At 38.1% G+C, this 19308-nt stretch overlaps 1 protein-coding gene across 2 annotated transcripts in view; it reads right to left on the reverse strand.

Moving 5' to 3' along the window:
- Positions 1-11507: 11507 nt before the first annotated feature.
- PARP9 (poly(ADP-ribose) polymerase family member 9) overlaps positions 11508-19308 on the reverse strand; it is a 31738-nt gene continuing 23937 nt past the window's right edge. For both annotated transcript variants that reach the window (XM_045851084.1, XM_045851083.1), the window contains exons 9-11: positions 16696-16832; positions 15884-16058; positions 11508-12311 (exon numbers count right to left, since the gene is read on the reverse strand). In XM_045851084.1, coding sequence (XP_045707040.1) covers positions 11932-12311; positions 15884-16058; positions 16696-16832 — 692 coding nt within the window. In that variant the 3' untranslated portion in view covers positions 11508-11931. The remainder of the gene's footprint in view (positions 12312-15883; positions 16059-16695; positions 16833-19308) is intronic.

Below are 19308 nucleotides of genomic sequence, written 5' to 3' on the forward strand. Positions count from 1 at the left end.
ATTGGGAAGACACTGGTTAACAAAATTATACAGGTTTCAGCTGCACAGTTCTACAACACATCATCTGTACACTGTATTATGTGTTCACCACCCCAAGTCTTGTTCCACACTTGAAAATGTGATTTTATTTCAGGCCAACATTTAACATCTTTTCTATGGATGGCAACAATGATAGCCATCTTATGGGCACATGTTTAGGAAACTATTGTCTTCCATTTGTACAAAGTCAAAAATTTCACTAAATGCTTTTCCACTTGTGAGGAAACTAAAATGACCAAACACTCTCATTGTGAAAACCTCCATATCACATGTAATCAAACCACACCCCTTTTTTAAATGTGTTCTGTAAGAGGTGTTTATCAATGAGATCATTTCATTTTCTTTGGCAAGAAGTTTAGAGATTAAATAGAATTTGTCAAAATTAACATTTGCACTGAAAGTGGATAAATGAGTCAAGTCTACTTTGTCCTTGGAGAAGATATCACACCCTTTGTTTTATGTGTTGCAGTTTCATTCATATCTACATAGATTTCCAGGAGGTGATTTTTAAAATTTTAAAATATTTAATTTATTTATTTTTAGAGAGAGGGGGAGGGAGGAAGAAAAAAAGGGAGAGAAACATCAATATGTGGTTGCATCTCCCACACTCCCTACTGGGGACCTGATCTGCATTCCAGGCATGTGCTCTGACAGGGAATCAAACTGGTGATCTTTTGGTTTGCTGGCCTGCGCTCAATACACTGAGCCACACCAGCCAGGGCATCCAAAAGATAATTTTTAACTGCATTCTTCAAGTCAAGTAACTTTAGGAGCTAGAGAGAATATTATTTAGAATGAGGAAATGTAATCTTACTCATTCCAAGGAGTAATCAGAGATACAATACAATAATGCACGTTGGTTCATGTGAAGGGCCCAAGATAATCCAATAGCCACTATTTTCAAATGAGCATGGGTGTCTTTTGAGAAAACAAAAAAATTTGATTGCTTTTGAAGTACTCGTCTGTCTTATTCCGGACTTACAAATATCAGTCTCCATATATGCTTTCTCCATATATCAGTCCCCTTCTCTGCCATACCCAATCCCAAATTCTTCTCTGCATATTGTGCAATAACCTATTTTTGTTATTTACCTTCCAAATCCAGGTATGTTGTCCTCCTGTCTGTCATTAATACTACACAGTTGTTTACCTTTTTCAGTAATGTCTGGGTCATGCTGTTGGTATTATAATCATTTTCATTTTCATTTTCTTAACTCATATGGTCACTATATTCACAATGTTAAAAAATTCAACTTAAATGAGGCACAGTGGTTAATCCACAGGCAAAGTCAAAGATGGACTGCTAATGTTCTAATGTTTATGATGACAATGCACTTAAATTGCACACTTAGGTCACATTCCTCAGGATGATGCAACAATGGATAATCATTACTATGAACTGTAAATCATGATTATCAATATCAATGGTGGAGCAGAAAAACAATGACGGTGACTATAGAAGCCGAATAATCTATGCTGTATTCCTGGCTGGGTACTCAGTTGGTTAGAGTATTGACTCAAAACAGCAAGGTTGCAGGTTCAATCTCCAGTCAGGACACATACAAGAAGCAACCAATGAATGCATGAATAAGTGGAACAACAAATTGATGTTTCTTTTCTTTCTCTCTCCCTTCCTGTCTCTCTAAAAATAATTAAAAAATAAATTAGTTAAAGCAGTGTTGCTTTCAGCTCTGATTTTTGGGGGGCAGTCATGGATTTTGCAGTTTTCCCCCAATCTCTCACATAAATCATAGAAGACCAGAAATTTTCTGGGTGTCCTGGGAGGGTTGCCCAGGATGTAGGAATGTTGTTGCTAAACCCTGGAACGTCAGGCAAATCAAGACAGTTGGTCACCCTTTCCCACTTGTACTGGCCAGATGTATCCCCTCCATGTAGCCAGGATGCCCATTCCCCTACTTGCTGTGAATGCTGGCTAATAACTCTCAGCTGCCTCCTCCCCTGAAGAATTATAGGCTTACCAGGGGCCAGCTTGAGAGAAGTCTTCCCACTCCCACTCCCAAGGACAGGCCTAGGCCAATAACTGACATCAGAGTGAGTTCAAAAGGCCAACTCTTGCTACAGTGTGGGATGTACTCTAATAGTACAATTTCTGTTCTTGATTGTTTCCCTGGAATAAGACTAAAGCTAGTCATCATCTGAGACTATACTCTTAATTGCTTTCTCCCTGCCCTGTACTATCTCCTTTATTCCCATATTCCTGAGAGCTCACCCCGAGTAAGTCACTTGAACAAGAATCCCCATCTTAGGCCCTGCTCCTAGAAAACCAGACCTAGGACATGAACCAAACATATTGTTTTCTATTTCCTTAACCAGTTGGCCAAGACCACTTATAGAAATTAGTCCATTATTTTACCAGTGATCTGCAATTTTACCTCGTCATTCATATAAAAACACACACTCAGGGCTCTGTATTGAGAAAAGTATACATATTGTTACATTATAATCAGAAAATAAAAGAAGAATCAGTGAGTAAAACTGCAAGCATCAAGTAGCAGTTTTGACTTGAATGTGGGAACTTGAATAAAAAATCAATTGTATTCTTCATCATGCAAATTCTGACTTTTAAATGGTACTTAGCTTCTAAATGCAAATACTTGTTGGAAATTTTTCAATGTACCATAAAAATATTGACACTATAAAACCTGCAATGTGAAGAGGTGGATTACAAATATAACAGAATATTTATATATTTATATAATTTTATGTATATTTATAGATCATATATATTTCTAATTAATATATAAAATTTATAACACAATTATATATTATATACATTTATAATGTATAATTGTATATTAATAATTAATTTATATAATACATGTGTGTGTGTTACATTTATAATTACATATGCATATATGTATTATGTATATATTATATATGTATATACAATTACATGTTAATATGTGATATATTTATATATAATTGATATACGATGGGAGGGCTCCACCCACAGGGCTCCCCTGGCCACTGCAGATGAAAAGTCTACCAAGACATGATCTGCTCAGGGAGGAAAAGTGGCCAACCTCTCACAGGAGAAGGACCAAAAGCCTTTTTCTCAATGGCTTTTATGGGGTTCATTTGCACAAACATTCAAGTAAAGCTTATTACTCATTGCCAGGAAGTAAGGATCAAACAATAGATAACAAAGAACTCTGAGGGCCTATTTTGAGGCAGGGTCAGATAGCTAAAGAGCTGTAAAACTTTGAGGAACAAACTTACTTCTTGTTTGGACCCTTATCATTTAATTGAGAGAATTCTAAACAAAGCAGGTTTCACAGGATTTTACATATTCTTTCTTAGGCCTGATCATCTGAGGAACCCGCCCTTTCCAGCACAGGGCTGCACCACCCTCTGTCATTGTTTCAGGCTTAGGTGGAGCAAGGGAAGTAAGGAAGCCAAGAGATTAGGAGATTCCTCACAGACAATGAGGACTCAGGCTTTGTCAAAGCCGAGGGGTGAGGGCCCATCACCCCTTTTTGCTGTAGCTTCCAAAGTCCTTCATTGGGGGCCTCCCATGTGATCGTGCCTGTCTTAGGTCTTCCCCCACCTTGGGGAATCTTACCTGTCATTGGCTAACCAACCAAGCATTGGGTGCCAGTTCTGGATGAAGTAAAAGGAGCAGAAGCGGTGCTCCTGCCAGGGATATAAGCTTTTGTCTCCTTGGTGGCTTACAGTCCAAGGTCGGTCCCTCAGCCTTAGCTTTGGCAGGGGTTACAGCTTCTGAAAGCAGGCAGGGCAGCTCCCAACAATACATATTATATAGTATACAATATAATTTATATATTATATAAACTATAATATATACTATGTAATTTACTCATAAATTATATAAATTATATATTGAAATATATAATTAATATATAACAAACTTGAGATATATGTATCTTGAATATATATTCATACATTTTTATGTCATATATTCAATACATATGTAGAGATATATACACAGGGTGGGGAAAAGTCAGTTTACAGTTGTTCATATGTAAAATAATACAATAATTAATAAATAATAATACAAGAATAAACTGTTTTCTGTACTCACAACTGTAGACCTACATTTGCCCCACCCTGTATATTTTGAGATATATATTCAAGATATGAATATCCTCAAGTTTCCATATTAACACAAGTCTGTTCAGGAGCTTTGTATTCTATTCTGTTGGTCTGTCTGTCTAACTGTGCACCAATGCCACACACTGTAGTTGTAGAATAAGTTGTGCCATGTTGTAGGTCAACTCCACTCTGCTTTGTTTTTCTCCTTTAAAATTGCTTGGGCTTTCCTTGGGCCTTTTTATTTAATATAAACTTTATAATTACTCCATCAATTTTTATGAAGGAAATCTGGGGTGATTTAGATAAAAATTGCATTGAATTGAGATGATTAATTTTCAGAGAATAGACATTTATACTATATTGAGTCTTCCTCTAGATGAGGATATAGTATATCTCTCCATTTATTTGGGTCTCCTTTAATGTCTTGCAGTGAGAGTTTGCAATTTTATTCATGAATTTTTATAGATCTTTTGTTAAATTTATTTCTAGTTACCTTATTTTTCCACTGCTGCTGTTGTAATGGTAAAAAGAAGTCATTACATTTACTGTTTCTCATGTATAAGAGTGAAATTGATTTACGTATAACTTCTATTTAGAAACTTGGAGAATGCTTTTAGTAATTCTAATCATTTGTCTCCAGGTTTTCTTTAGGCAGCCTTATTTCCTGTGATTAATGACATTTTTATTTCTCCATTTCCAATCATTTTTATTTTGGTAGTTCTTCTTTACTGTGCTTGACAGGAGCTGTAATTCATTGCTAAATATAAGCTGTATAGAAAGCATCCACTGCCTCATTCCTGATTTTTTAGAGGATCATTCTAATGTTTTACCACAAAATATAATGCTTGCTCTAGGTTTTTGGTAGACATCCTTTTATGAATTGTTTATCAAATGATTTCTCTCTGTGTATTGAAATGAGCATACCCGTTAATATACAGTTGACCCCAAACAACATGGGTTTGAACTGCCTGGGTACACTTATGTGCAGATTTTTATTTTTAAAGATTTTACTTATTTATTTTTAGATTTTTTTCAATAAAGACCTGTAATGTCTACAGTTGGAAGTCCTCAGACATGGAGAGCCAACTGTATGTAATGATCTGCAACATTAAGCATCCACGAATTTTGGTATCCATGGGGGTCCTAAAAACAATGCCCTGTGGGTTCCTAAAGAAGAAAACTTAAGTTTTGGGGGAGTCCAGTTATATGAAGATTTTCAACTGTGACAGGAAGCTGGTGCCCTAAACCCTGGAGTAGTTCAAGGATCAACTGTGTTTATATGGTGAATTACATTAATAGATTTTTCTAAAGTTAAATTATCTTTGCATTTCTAAGATAAACCCAAATTGACCATGATTTATTTATTTATACAGAGCTGAATTATATTTGTTAATATTTTGATTAGAATTTGTGCATCTATTTGCACAAATGTCACTAGTAAAATAATTTTAATCTGTGGAATTTGTCTACTTGGTAGGTAAATTTTCAATTACTAATTCAACTTATTTTACACATATTTAAAAATTCAGATTTCTATTTCTTCAGTCAATTTTGGTAAGTTCTATTTTGCTAAGAAAATCTAAACTTTGTCTAATTTTCAACTTATTAGCACAAAAATGTTTTTCTGGTATTATTTTAAAAGCTTTAGGTCTAATATATTTTAGTTACATCCTCTTTTTATTCCTCAAAATCTTTATTTGCACTGTTTCTTGTTTTGAGGGTTTTTTTTATCAGTCTTACCAAAGATTTTTCTATTTTTTAAATCTTTACAAAGAAATAGCTATTGGCTTTATTACTTCTCTGTTGTGTTTTTTTTCTATTTCCTTATTTTCTGTGTTTATTCTTCAAGTTTATTCTAATTTTCTTTTTTTAAGTTGGATGCTCACTGGTTAACTTCTGCCTTCTTTTAAAATATAAGCTTTAAAGTTATGAATACTTTAAGCACTATTTTAGCTTTATGCCACAAACTATATGAGTAATATCTTCACTGTCATTTGGTTCTAAATATTTTCTAATTTGTTACATTGTCATGACCCATGAAATGTTATTTTGAAGTGTACAGCTAATCTCCAAACACTTATTTCTAAGCTATTTAAAAAAATATTTTATTTATTTTTAGAGAGAGAGAAAGGGAGGGAGAAAGAGAGTGAGAAACATCAGCATGCAAGAGATACATCAATTGGTTGCTGATTGGTTGCTTCTGAAATGCCCCTGACCAAAACCTGGCCAGCAACCCAGGTTTGCGCCCTGACTAGGAATTGAACCTGCAACCTTTTGGTTCACAGGCCAGTGCTCAATCCACTGAAACATACCAGCAAAGCCATTTTTAAGGTTTTTTTTAAGTTGATTTCTAAGTTAATTGTACCATTAATTATGGTCAGAGAACATGGTCCAATTAAAAATGTCTTTAAAATTGTTGAACTTAGAATAAGGTCAGTATACATAACTGTTTAGTGTATAATTGAGAAGAATGTGTATAATCTAATTACTGGATGGACAGTTTTAATTTTGTACATTAGCTAAAAATTATTGTTCAAAGCTTCTATAGTCTAATTTTTTCTTTTTTTACTACTGATCTACTAGTACTCAGAGCTGTGTTAAATCTCTGTGATAGTAGAGTTGTCCATTTTGCCTATAATTCTGTCAGTTTTTGCTTTATATAGTTTGGGGCTATGTTATTAATAGCATACAGGTTAACCAATTTTTTTGTTATTATCAGAAGTTATCTTTATTCCTAATAACACTCATTAACTTAAGGTCTATTTTGTTATTATTAATAAAGCTACACCAGCTTTCTTCTGGTCTTTGCTAATTACATGTTTCTATCTTTCTGTTTTCAATCTTTATTTTTAATGCTTTTTTATATGTTCTGTAAACAGTATGCTGTTGAATTTTTTTAAATCCAACTACTAAGCTAGCAAGTTTAGCCCAGATTACACTTACATTATTATGGTCATTTAGGTATTTGTAATTACTTCTACCACTTTGTGCTGTTTGTCTCAATTATTTTCTTGATTCTTTTCTCTCCTTCCCTGCTTTTCCAGCTGTTTTTTTTTTATTTTTTAAATTCCCTCTTTTGGTCTACTATTTAGAAGTTACGTACTTTATTTCTCTTATAGTGGCCTCCCTTAAATTTTCATCTGTATAAGAACTTTAATCTTCTTTTGAACACCACAAGGACTTTATTATTTTTTTACTTTATTTATTGATTTTAGAGAGAGAGGAAGTGGGGAGGGGGGAGAGGGGGAGGGAGAGAGAGAGAGAGAGAGAGAGAGAGAGAGAGAGAGAGAGAGAGAGAGATTTGGTGTTCTACTTACATATTTCATTGGTTGCTTCTTATATGTGCTCGGACAAGAAATCATACCCACAATCTTCACATATTGGGATGATGCTCTAACCAACTGAGCTACCTGGCCAGGGCACAACACTAGGACTTTAAACTCCATTAATTGTAGTTATTGCTCCACCATTTTTACATGGTTCATTTCACAATATTTTATTTCAATCTTATTTTATTCCCCAAATTGGACATTCCTATTACTTCTGTTTATGAAGACAATGATTGTTCACATGTATCCATACTTACCATTTCTTTGCTCATCATGCCTTTTTTTAAATATATTTTATTGATCATGCTATTACAGTTGTCCCATTTCCCCCCTTCTCTCCCCTCCACCCTGTACCCCCTCTCCCACCCACGTTCCCCCCCTTTAGTTCATGTCTATGTGTCATACTTATGAGTTCTTTAGCTTCTACGTTTCCCGTACTATTCTTGCCCTCCCCCTATCTATTTTCAACCTACATTCTATGCTACTTATTCTCTATACCTTTTCCCCCCTCTCCTCCTCCCACCCCCCCCCCTGCTGCTAGCCCTCCATGTGCCCTCCATATCTGTGGTTCTGTTCCTGTTCTAGCTGTTTACTTAGTTTCTTTTGGTTTTGCTTTAGGTGTGGTTGTTAATAATTGTGAGTTTGCTGTCCTTTTACTATACATGTCTTTTCTTTATCTTCTTTTCTTAGATAAGTCCCTTTAGCATTTCATAAAATAAGGGCTTGGTGATGATGAACTCCTTTAACTTGACCTTATCTGAAAAGCACTTTATCTTCCCTTCCATTCTAAATGAGAGCTTTTCTGGATAGAGCAATCTGGGATGTAGGTCCTTGTCTTTCATGACTTGGAATATTTCTTTCCAGCCCCTTCTTGCCTGTAAGGTCTCTTTGGAGAAATCAGCTGACAGTCTGATGGGAACTCCTTTGTAGGTTACTGTCCCCTTATCTCTTGCTGCTTCTAGGATTCTCTCCTTCGTTTTTACCTTGGCTAATGTAATTATGATGTGCCTTGGTGTGTTTCTTCTTGGGTCCAACTTCTTTGGGGCTCTCTGAGCTTCTTGGATTTCTTGGAAGACTGTTCCCTTTGGCAGATTGGGGAAGTTCTCCTTTATTATTTGTTCAAATAACTTTTCCACTTGTTGCTCCTCGCCTTCTGGTACCCCTATAATTCAAATGTTGGAACGTTTAAAGGTGTCCTGGATGCTCTTAAGCTTTTCCTCGATTTTTTGAATTCTTATTTCATCATGCTTTCCTGCTTGGTTGATTCTATCTTGCTTCTGGTCCACTGTATTGTTTTGAGACTCAGATTCCTTCCTTTCACTATTGGCTCTCCTCCGCGTATCTTCCTGCATCTCTTTTATGGTAACCTGCATCCTTTCATCTAAATTGCGCCCAAAGTCAACCAATTCCGTGAGTTTTCTGATCACCAGTGTTTTGAACTGTGCATCTGATAGATTGGCTATTTCTTGGTCGCTCAAATGGATGAGTCCTGGGGGACTGATCTGTTCTGCTGGAAACATGTCTTATGTCTTTCCCTGTCTCCCTTTTTCTTTTTTTTTTTTCCGGTCTGGTCGCTCTTGTTACGGTGGGGGGCGGAGCCTTAGGTGTTCACCGGAGCTTGGCACCCCAGTCGCTAGATTGTGACGTTTACGTGGGGGCGGGGGGGAACAATGGCGGTAGTTCCATTCTCCTGGGCTCAGACACCTCTTCGGGATCCTGGGCTGTGAGCTCCGCCCTGGTCCACAATTGCTGCCTCACTGGGTCCCCAGCCGCAGCTTGCGTACTCAGGGATCACCGCTGCGTTCTTGCGCCCCGGATGGCTGTCGCGCCGATTTTGCGCCAAATTTTCCCCGACCTCCGCGCGCCGCCGACCCGCACTAGCCCCGCGCCCGTCTGGCTCGTTGTCCCCTACCAGTCTGGATGTACGGGTCTACTTCAACTTCTTGGCTGTCCGACTTCCATTCAGATAAATCCTCTGCCAGTTCTGAGTGATATTCTATCTGTAAATTATTGTTGTTCTATTCTTGGTTGTGCGAGGAGGTACGGTGCCTCATCATGCCTTCTTGCGGCTTAGATTTTTGGTTTTTCCCCCTTCTTCTTCAGGTACATCCTTTAAATTTTAAGTTTCTTAAATGAAAGTCTACCTTTGGTAAACTCAGTTTTGGATAATCTGGGAGTGTCTTTATTAAAAAATTAAGGCAAAATAAAAAAATAGCTAAATATAGAATTCTAGGGTAACAGTTAATTTCTCAGCCCTTTTGAAAATACTATACTAATGTCTTCATTTTTCCATTATTGCCGTTAAGAAGTGTGTTAGTTTTCTATTACTGCCATAACAAATCACCACAACTTCAGTGACATAAAAAAGCACAAATTTATTGTCTCCCAGTTCTGTTGGTCAGTAGTCAGCTATGGGCCTCAATGGACTAAAATCAAAGTGTTGGCAGGCTTCCTTTCTGGACGCTTTTGAATCTACTTCCTTGCTTACACATAGGCAGAATTCAATTCCATGCAGTTAAAGGACTGAGAGATCAGTTTCCTTGCTGTCATCAGCTTGAGGCTACCTTTTCCTGCTAGAAGCTTCTTTCTTGTCCTTGTATATAACCCCCTGCATCTCAGAACTGGCACAGGGCATCAAATTCTCCCCAACTGCTATCTCTTTGACATAGCTAGGAAAGGTTCTGTACTTTTGAAGACTTTTGTGATTAGATTGGGCCCACCATCTGAAGGGTAGTCTTAATAACATCTGCAAAATTCCTTTTGCAATGTAAGGTAACATTCAGATTCGGATTAAAGTGTAGATATCTTTGTCATGAGAAAGGGAGGAGATTATTCTGCCTACCACAAGACTGGCAGTCCAACTGTCATTCCTTTGTAGATGATCCAGCTGTTCTCTCTAGCTGCTGTTAAGATCATCTCTTTGGTGGTCTACAGTTTCACTGTTTCTTGGTATGGATTTTCTTTTGTTCTTATCCTTGTGAATATTGTTTTTCTTCCATTCTCTTTTGAAATCTCTATTAAACATATGCTAGATCTTTTGAAGCTGTCCTGTCACTCTCAGCTCTGTGCCACAGGCCTCATCCACAGGCAGATGATTACCTCAGCCTCAAGTCCAAGCCCCATCCTTGCAAACCCTGAGGCCATTCTTGATGCAGAGTGTGGCATAGCCCACTCTTGGGAGGAGAGACCCCCAAAAGAGGCCCAATCAGATTCTATAAGTAGACATAGAGCTGTTTAGGTAGGAAGTTTGGGGGTACCTATCTACTGGGTGGTTTAGGAGTGAGGTGCCCATTGACCCTGTTCACTCCACTCTGTGGAGAGGGGCACAGCTGGAAGGAGGTCAGAGTAGGGTCCTCTTGCCCATGTCCAAGGCCGGTACCATATGAGACAATAAACATGCTTCTTTCAAGAGGAAGAATGCTGGTTACAGTAAGATGAGGAGAAAAAATGTGTTCATGCAAGAGGTTGAGGATGTGAGGGTCAGAAAAGTTTGGAAGTATAAAGAAATATAGATTTCAGAATAGGTAAGAGGTACGTGGTGAGATTAGCTGGCCTTTATGCTGCAAAACTTACCTCATATTTGGGCATAGTCACAGTGGTTTCAACCTTTGTAAGAACTATCCTCTCTGCATAAATACTCTTCAGACTCTGCTCCCTATTTGCTGCATCCCTTACTTGCCTAACTCTTACAAATTCTTCAAGTCCCTGCTTGAGTTTTACGTTCTTTAGAAGGCCTGCCTTCCAACTTTTGACCCCTCTCCCCTCTACATTTCCCGAAAGAATCTGTAATTCCTCATTTGTTATACCCAATCTACTCATTAAGTTGTCCATAGCTGCCTTTCTAATTAATCAGGCTTGAAGCATTATGAAGACATTTATCTTGACCAGCATCATATCCCCACTTCCTAGAAAGTGATTGAGACACATCTGGTGGTCAAAAAATATTTGGTAAATTAATAATTTGGCCTAGGGGTACTTGAGTGGATTGCTTGATAACATAGGTTATCAGTAGACTATCAGCCTTTTGATTTCCTTCCACTTCAAATAATTTCATTTCACACATAATTTTTCAAAGCAAAGGCAATTTATTTTTATATCTACAGCACTGTATAAGATTCTCTGGAAAACCATCCTGCTGTCCTAATATGTTACACTATGATCATTTTAGAAAATAAAAGGCTTGGATTATATACTAGAAAAAATTGTTCATTTTATGTAAAATATTTTTGCTATTACCTATAGTAAAGGAGGTAAAAGAACAGCTTGTAGGACAAAAGTGATCCTGAAAGTATTTCAGTGGGTATCTACCTACTCCAGCCCTAAGAGATAAAGATTAAAATGCTATTGGTATGTATCTACTCCCTTCAATAACCCAAACAGTCCATACAGACACCCATTTGGCACATTCAAACCACCCTTTCATCATTGATGGACATTATTGTTAGTTCCTCCAAAGTAAGGCCATGTCAATTGTTAAATGATGTGGAGGTTAATCAACAGAGCTGTTCGTTACATGTTTCCCCCAGTGGGACTGTGGAGACTGCATCATTAATTTTGATGAATAATCCTGTGGCCTTACAGGACTCTGGGTACAAGTCCACAAATACAGGGGCACGGCCTGCACACCACTAAAAACAACAAAAGTTTCGGGGCTGGAGACGTTGTCAACCACGCTGTCATGTCTGTCTATGTCTCCAGGACTCAATGGTGGGGGAACAATATTTAGCTGATGACCCTGACAGAAGGAGCCTGTGAGTACTTCTGCCTCAAACACGTAGATCAGCTTATCTGTGGTAGGTCTTTTCTTGACCTGGCATGCTAGGCTTCTGAGGTTCTTGGTGAAGTATATGCCAGCTCCATACTTTGGGTCTGATAAAAGAAAAACATTAAACTATTAGTATGATCTGAAGTATCACATTGCCAATTTGGGTACTAACATATATTCTCCATCTAGTCCTCCAAATATCCCTAGTCCTAAGTCCCTGTGTCTGTAGCAAAGACACCCAAAGTTGTTCCCTTGAGACAAATTATCACTGATATGATCAATATAATAACAGCTTACATTTAAATATAGCTTCCTTCCTTCCTTCCTTCTGATCCTCCTTCCTTTTCCCCCTTACCTCCCTCTTTCTTCCTTTGCATTTACTTGGGGCTTCACTGAACACTGTTTCAGGCTCTAGAGCAGCATTAATCAGTAGAAATTCAATGTAAGCCACACATAAACAGATAAAATATAGTACAATTTTATGTGGTAAGGAAATATTTTGGGATAAAAATAAAAGATTTCTCTCCTGAAAGTTTCTTCTTGCTCTTTGTTCCTTGCTACTTACTACCTCAGTGGAAGAAAGAATGAGGCTTAGAACAAAATCAATTGAATATATACATATCTGATATAGACCTATCACATATAATATATAATTATTTTTAATCAGAGAATGTGATCTTGAAAGTATGGCCTTCAAAGTTAGATTTTCTGAGTTAAGAAGAGAGTTTTTTGAACCAAGAGGATAAAAGCTTGAAGGAACCAGAGCATGGATTTTCTACCACATATAACAGAAGAGAACAATATAAGACATACTAAGAGCAGTTTTCCACCTTGAGATAAGTGAAAGTTCTTCCTTCCACATGATGGGAAGAGAAGAATCAGAGAGTACACGACTAGAACTCTAGAAGAGTCTGAGAAGGGGCTCACTTCTCTGTCCCTCTCCCTCAGGAGGGCCCTGGGAGCCAATGGTGAAGAACAACAGAAATCTCAGAAAAACTGGGAGGACTTCCAGAGTAGAAGGGACAACTGACTCCACTGGGTACAGCCCCATCATCCAACCTGGCAAGTGAGTGGAAAGCAGCAAGGCTGGGGAAGACTTTGTGAGGGCTACCACACAAGACCCCACACTTGAGCTTGGAAGAAGTGTACACTCAAACATTTTCCATTCTCTGCAGTGTAGGAAGGACACAAACACAGCCTGGAAAGGAATTCCCTTGACAGGAAAAACAGAGTGCTCTATGCAGACACTGCCTAAGAGCAAAGAAAACTGGAAGTTTAAGAACAACAGGATGCTAACGACCGAAGTCCAGGGCAGTTTCTTTAGCAAAGGACACTTAGAGGCAGAGGATGGATGAGGGCCATGAACCAGACCACCCTCCCTCCAGTACCTGTCGTACCCTCAAGAGCACTCTCTGAGAGGAGAAGTGAAGGCAAAATCTTGCAGAAACTGAGTCTATTCTCTGAAGGGACTAAGGAAACTCTGAAAATGACTGAGTTCATCTTGAACTGTCAAGATGGAGTTTTTCACATCTGTGGACTTGGGAGCATGAAAGCTAGGGTAAAGTTCAGTTATACAACCATAAGGAAAAGGAACCTCACACCTGAGTTTTGTGGGATTGTAAATTTTTGTACTTGATAGAATTAGAGAGGCTGTAACAAAGGGATGGAGGGAAATGCAGGAACACAGAGGAGTAAGCAATTCACTGGGCCTGCAGGAGCTGGGGAAGGTGTCAAGCAGGAGATGGTATTTGAGTTATGTCTTGAAGAAGGAATAGGAATTTTCAGGGTTAAAAATGGTGAGTAGGGAAAGCCTTTCACATGCAAAGGCACAGAGGCATGAGAGCATACAGCATATTCAGGAAACTCTAAGAAGTTCATGGCTACAGTGTTGAGGAACAGAGTGAGTAGTGAGGCTGGTGAAATAATGTGGGGCTAGGGCATTATAAGCTCTGCTAAGGAGTGTGGGTTTTTATCTTGTAGGCAAATGGAAATGCAGATATTAGACAGGCATGTAATTTTTTAGCATAATAATTCTGGTGGAAGAGAAAAGGATAGGTTAGATAGAGGTGGTTTTGAGGCAAAGAAGGTGATCATCTCGGCTTAGGGGAAGGTGAGCTAAGGCAGTAGGAATTGAAAGGTAAGGCTCTGCTAAGAATTTTACTGCAAGGGAATCACTGGAACCATTTGGCTGCCTGGATATAAGACAGAGAGAACAGAAAGAATGGAGGATAATAAAGTTTCCAGCTTAAAAGACCTGACAGATGATATCAGCCAGGTTAGGGAGTATCAGGGAAAAAAATAAAAAGCCTGTGTCTTAGGAAAAAATACGGCCAATTAGAGTTTAGATTGAGGTGGCTATGGGACATTTAGGTAGAAATGTCCAAGACAGTTTGAAATATGGACCTGCAGGTCAGAAGAGAGGTAGGAGGTTACAAGTGTTGGATAGGCAATTAGCATTGTCTGACACAGGACTGAAAAGAGGGCACTTGCTGGATTTAGAAAATAGGAGATTAGTGACAATCTTGGAGTCATTTGAGTAGAAGGTGGTGATGTGTGTATGGAGGGGCGGGGGGAATGGAGTACAGAGAAGCCAGCTACAGTGATTTAAGAACAGAAGAAGTTATGAATTGTAAGACTGCTAATTAAAGGACCATACTGGTCATCATTTTCCTGGTTACACTCAAAAGACTTTTTGGTGGGGATCCCATTTTTTCATCAATTTTTACCCCCAGGAATTGTGCATGTTCAATTTGTACCCTAGGTATTGCTTATGTTCTCTCTGGGGTAAAGAGAAAATGATTTTTCAGATCCTTTGCTCTCCAGAAATCAAGACTTGGAGTTGGTGCTGCAGCAAGGATCATGCACCATACAGGATGACACAAAAGTGGGTTTACAAGTTGCTTGTATGGAAAACAATACCATAACTAATAAAGAATAACACAACAATAAACTGTTTTATGTACTCACAATGGTAAACCTACTTTTGTCCCACCCTGTATTTTGAAAGGCAAAGATCAAGAGCCACAGATTTCAGGGATCAGGCAAAATGAAGCTGCATTGCTAGGTATCCCTCATGATAATTATAGAACTTCTTGGCCTCCTTTGAAGAGATCTAGAAAGGACAAGATAGCAACAAAGTATGCTATATTTCTGTACAACTGAAAAGAGATGTGGAAGCTACATATAGAACTCCAAAAGCTGAGAAGGATCTTAATATGTTATTCGCTTCACCTGCCAGATGAAATTCACTAGCAGGCTACAGGAAATGAAGAGGATGAAAGAGAAAAGACCAATGTTATTAAATTCAGGAAAATGCCCTTTTTATTAAGAGATTAGGTTTGACATTGTTGATAATACTTTTCTTGGGATAAGTAGGGGGGAAAAAAAGGAAGTTCCAAGGTACTCTGCAGATTGGACACATAAACACAGAAAAAAGAAAACCAGTGAATTGCACATTTTACTGCTTGTACTTTCATCAACATAAAACCCATCAGCAACAAAATATATGAAGGAAAAATTAAAAATATAACCTTTTCCAAAGGACTTAGCCACTAAATCCCAGTTGCAAATGATCCCTTCTCCACAGCAACAAATGGTATCTGTGGTGAGTCACCTGCTGATGTCTCTTACCAACTCCCACACAGAGTAGCTCCAATAAGGAGGGGCTGACACCTACCACAGGGCATGGAGTACATTCTTTGAAAGCCCACTCTGCATACCACTTCACAGAACTGCTGTGGGACTTGCTGAAACAACCTGTGGCTCACAGGTTTCCCATGCATTCTCCCTTCCATCATTTTCTTCTTTCTTTGGAAGGCAGCCATGAGAGCCACATTGTCTATCTTCTCTACCTAGAACCCAAAAGAATAAAAAACTGAAAAAGAGACTGGAGAACTGCTACTTAAATCATCTGCTGCACTGCTTCAAAAATAAAGGTATTAATGTGCATATTACTTTGCATGCAATTTGCCTTTCATATCAAGTTGCAAAAGAGTATTTCCTGGCCCAAACCCTCTCCTGGTTTGGCTTCTATCTCTCCAAAATTCTCTGTCCCTTCTTTGAGAAATTCATTTAATAAAAATGTATTAAGCAATTACTATGTGTAGGCATTGGTAATGAAATGGTCAACAATGGAGACCCCATCTTTTCCCTCTTAAAGCTCAGTTTAGTGAGAGATAAAAATAGGTAAATAATTAAAATAATGCAGTGCGATAAGTGCTATTTCAGTTATTTTATCTTGTATAAGATAGGCAGCTTTTTCCTGGGTCTTGATCTGTGCTCTGTATATCCTGACATCATTTCTACCTTCTGATTCCAACTACACCCTGGTACCCGCCCATCTCTAGCCTCCTCTCAGTCTTGTTTCTGAGATTCCTAGTCAAATGAACAGCTAGCTTAGAGCCATTAGCAGGTAATATTTTCTTTTGGCTACAGAACCGAATGGATTAATAGCAAGATAAGTCAACTCTTTCCCTTAATTACATATACCTTTATAATCTGCAAACCACAGTTTTCAAACTGTTTCTTTTGATCCTGAATTTCTTGAGTTGAAAGCATTAGACGTTTCAGAAACTTATTTTCTTTCATTTCATCTTGGTGTTTTGGTTGCTGATCGGTCCATTGCCCTAAAAATGAGTAACACAAAACTTTTTTTCAATGTTCTGTGAATGTTTTTCCAATGTTCTGAAAATGTTTGTAAATAAGTTCAATGAAACAAATGAGAGATTTGGGGGAATGAACTGGCCAGTTTAGATTGTACACCTCATATGTTTAGGACATGCAAGGAGAGCTGTCATAAGATAAAAAAGAGGATCAATAAACTTGTCCTCAGATGATCTGGATCATGAAGCTGAGGGCTGAGAGAAGCAGGGCACAGACACGCGCTCCCTGTGAGTGTGGCAATGGCGACGTAGAATTTTGTTGCTCATAGGAAACGCTTGTATTTTCAGTCAAGATGCCCATCAACAAAAAGGTGCAAGAAAACATTAAGGAACTGTGAAAAACAATATGCCATTTATATAACACATCAAGGTTTTCAAAGAGATTTCATATCCCTGCCTAATTTGATCATTACAACACCACCATTGAAATCATTAACACAATTTTACAAATAAGGAAATTAAAACCCAGAGACTTAAGTGACTTGCCTAATATCACACAGCTAATAAATAGAGATCCAAGATTATAAACCTGGCTTTCACCTGTGCTCTCTGTAAGGGGCAGGGCAGAGTATCTGGTATATATGTCACTCATATGCCACCACCCAATCCAGAAGAGCAAAATTGAGATTAAAAGGAAACTGTGTCAGTCTTTCCTCCCCTTTTTCCTTCCTTTCTCCTTTAACATCCTTCCCTCCTTTTTTAAATTCAAAGGATACCTGTTACTGACCAAAGGAGCTCCTTACTGGACTAAATATACAAGTGGGCTAAATATACAGGTGGACAAAATGGAAATTCCCCCAAAAGGTTTACTTTCATCCAGTTTGAGTTTGACTTTAGAGCACATATACTAAAATGACCGAATCCCCACCACATTCTTTAGTTGAGTGGGCTGAATTTAACTACAAAAAGAAGATGATAAATCCAAAGAAACTCGTTAAAGGGTCAAATTGTAAATCTGGAAGGCAGGAGGGACAAAACTCCATAGCAAAGGAACTCCAAAGGCAGAAAATTTCAAAGGAAGAGACTATAAATTAAATCTGGAGAGTAACAGCTCACATTTATGAAATATAGTATTAAGTTCAATTGAGTTGAGTTCAGCAAACATGTATTGAGCTCCTATTACATGCCAGGTGCTGGCAGGGCACTGGAAACTCAAAAATTCATAAGCTCTTGCTATCAGAAGAGCTCACCAGGAAGGATTAAAAGAGAGAGGCCTGACATCTATTCTCTAAATTGTATCATTCTGACGGATAGCTGATGTTCCCTGTAATAATAGCTCATTTCAAATTTATCCATTTTGTTAATGATGATTTTAATCTTATTAAGAGAGGATGAGTCTGCATGAACCTCTGAAACACTGCTGTGGAATAATATGCTTAGTCATCAACCACTAAAAATGCCACCTTGCAGCAGAACAAGGGACTTACATAACTAAATTGCCGGTAGCTGGGAGGATGGGTCAACCTTAAAAATGCAGTTAAAGTAATGCCCAAGCTTTACAGGAGGTCAGTGTTTCCTTGTCTCTTGTCTTGAGAGGTATCAGTGCTAGTTTAGATACCCACAGACATTACACTTCAAAAGCTAAGTAGAAATCATAATCTTGGGTCTCATGTTTGTATATTATTTTTGTTCATGTTTTTAGATGTTGTTTTCTGTGGAATATGGATACAATAGTTACTGCAAACTCCACTCACTTTGATCATTTCTACCCAAGTTATTTTTATAAACACATAGTGAAAATATGGTGTTCTTTTAAATTTTGCATCTGAATTTCTAAATCCATTCTCCACATTACAACCAGTGATCCTTCTAAAAGACAAGTCTGACCTCACCTTTGCTTAAACTGCTTTAAGTCTCTCCATTGGTTTCAAGAAAAACTGTCAATTTTTTCCTGTGATCTATAGAGTCTTGCATAACATAGACCCCACTATGGTCTGATTTCTTAAAAGTTTCTTTCTTTGCCTTACTAACTCCTCCTCATCCTTCAGTTCTCCATTTATGACACCTCTTCTGAGAAGCATTTCCCTGACCCTCCCCCCCATCCAAGGCTGGGCTGGGTGCCTCCCCTGGGTGTCCCTGGAGCACTCTTACCCTCTTCTTTCACAACTAACCCTGCTTACTTCTCAGTACCGCCAATTACATTTCCAGGGAAAACAATGTCCACATTAGCACTGTATCCCCAGCACCTAGAACAATGCCTGGTACATATCATGGATGCAATAATCATTAGTTGAAGAAACGAGCAAAATAAGCCTCTGTCTCCTAAGGTGGTGTTTTCAAGGGTATAATTTCCTACTTAACTCTAGGGCTATGCTAAAAGGATCTCCCCAGATCCTCATTTCTAGTCATCCTGATGGATTTTGCCCCACAAAATGTGTGATACTTGCAAGTACTTAACAGTACTAATTAATAATTTACTGTGGTAAGAATGCCCAAAGTA

The sequence above is a fragment of the Phyllostomus hastatus genome, unplaced genomic scaffold (assembly GCF_019186645.2).
Source record: "Phyllostomus hastatus isolate PE091 unplaced genomic scaffold, TTU_PhHast_1.1 phas_contig_86, whole genome shotgun sequence".
Lineage (NCBI taxonomy): Eukaryota > Metazoa > Chordata > Mammalia > Chiroptera > Phyllostomidae > Phyllostomus > Phyllostomus hastatus.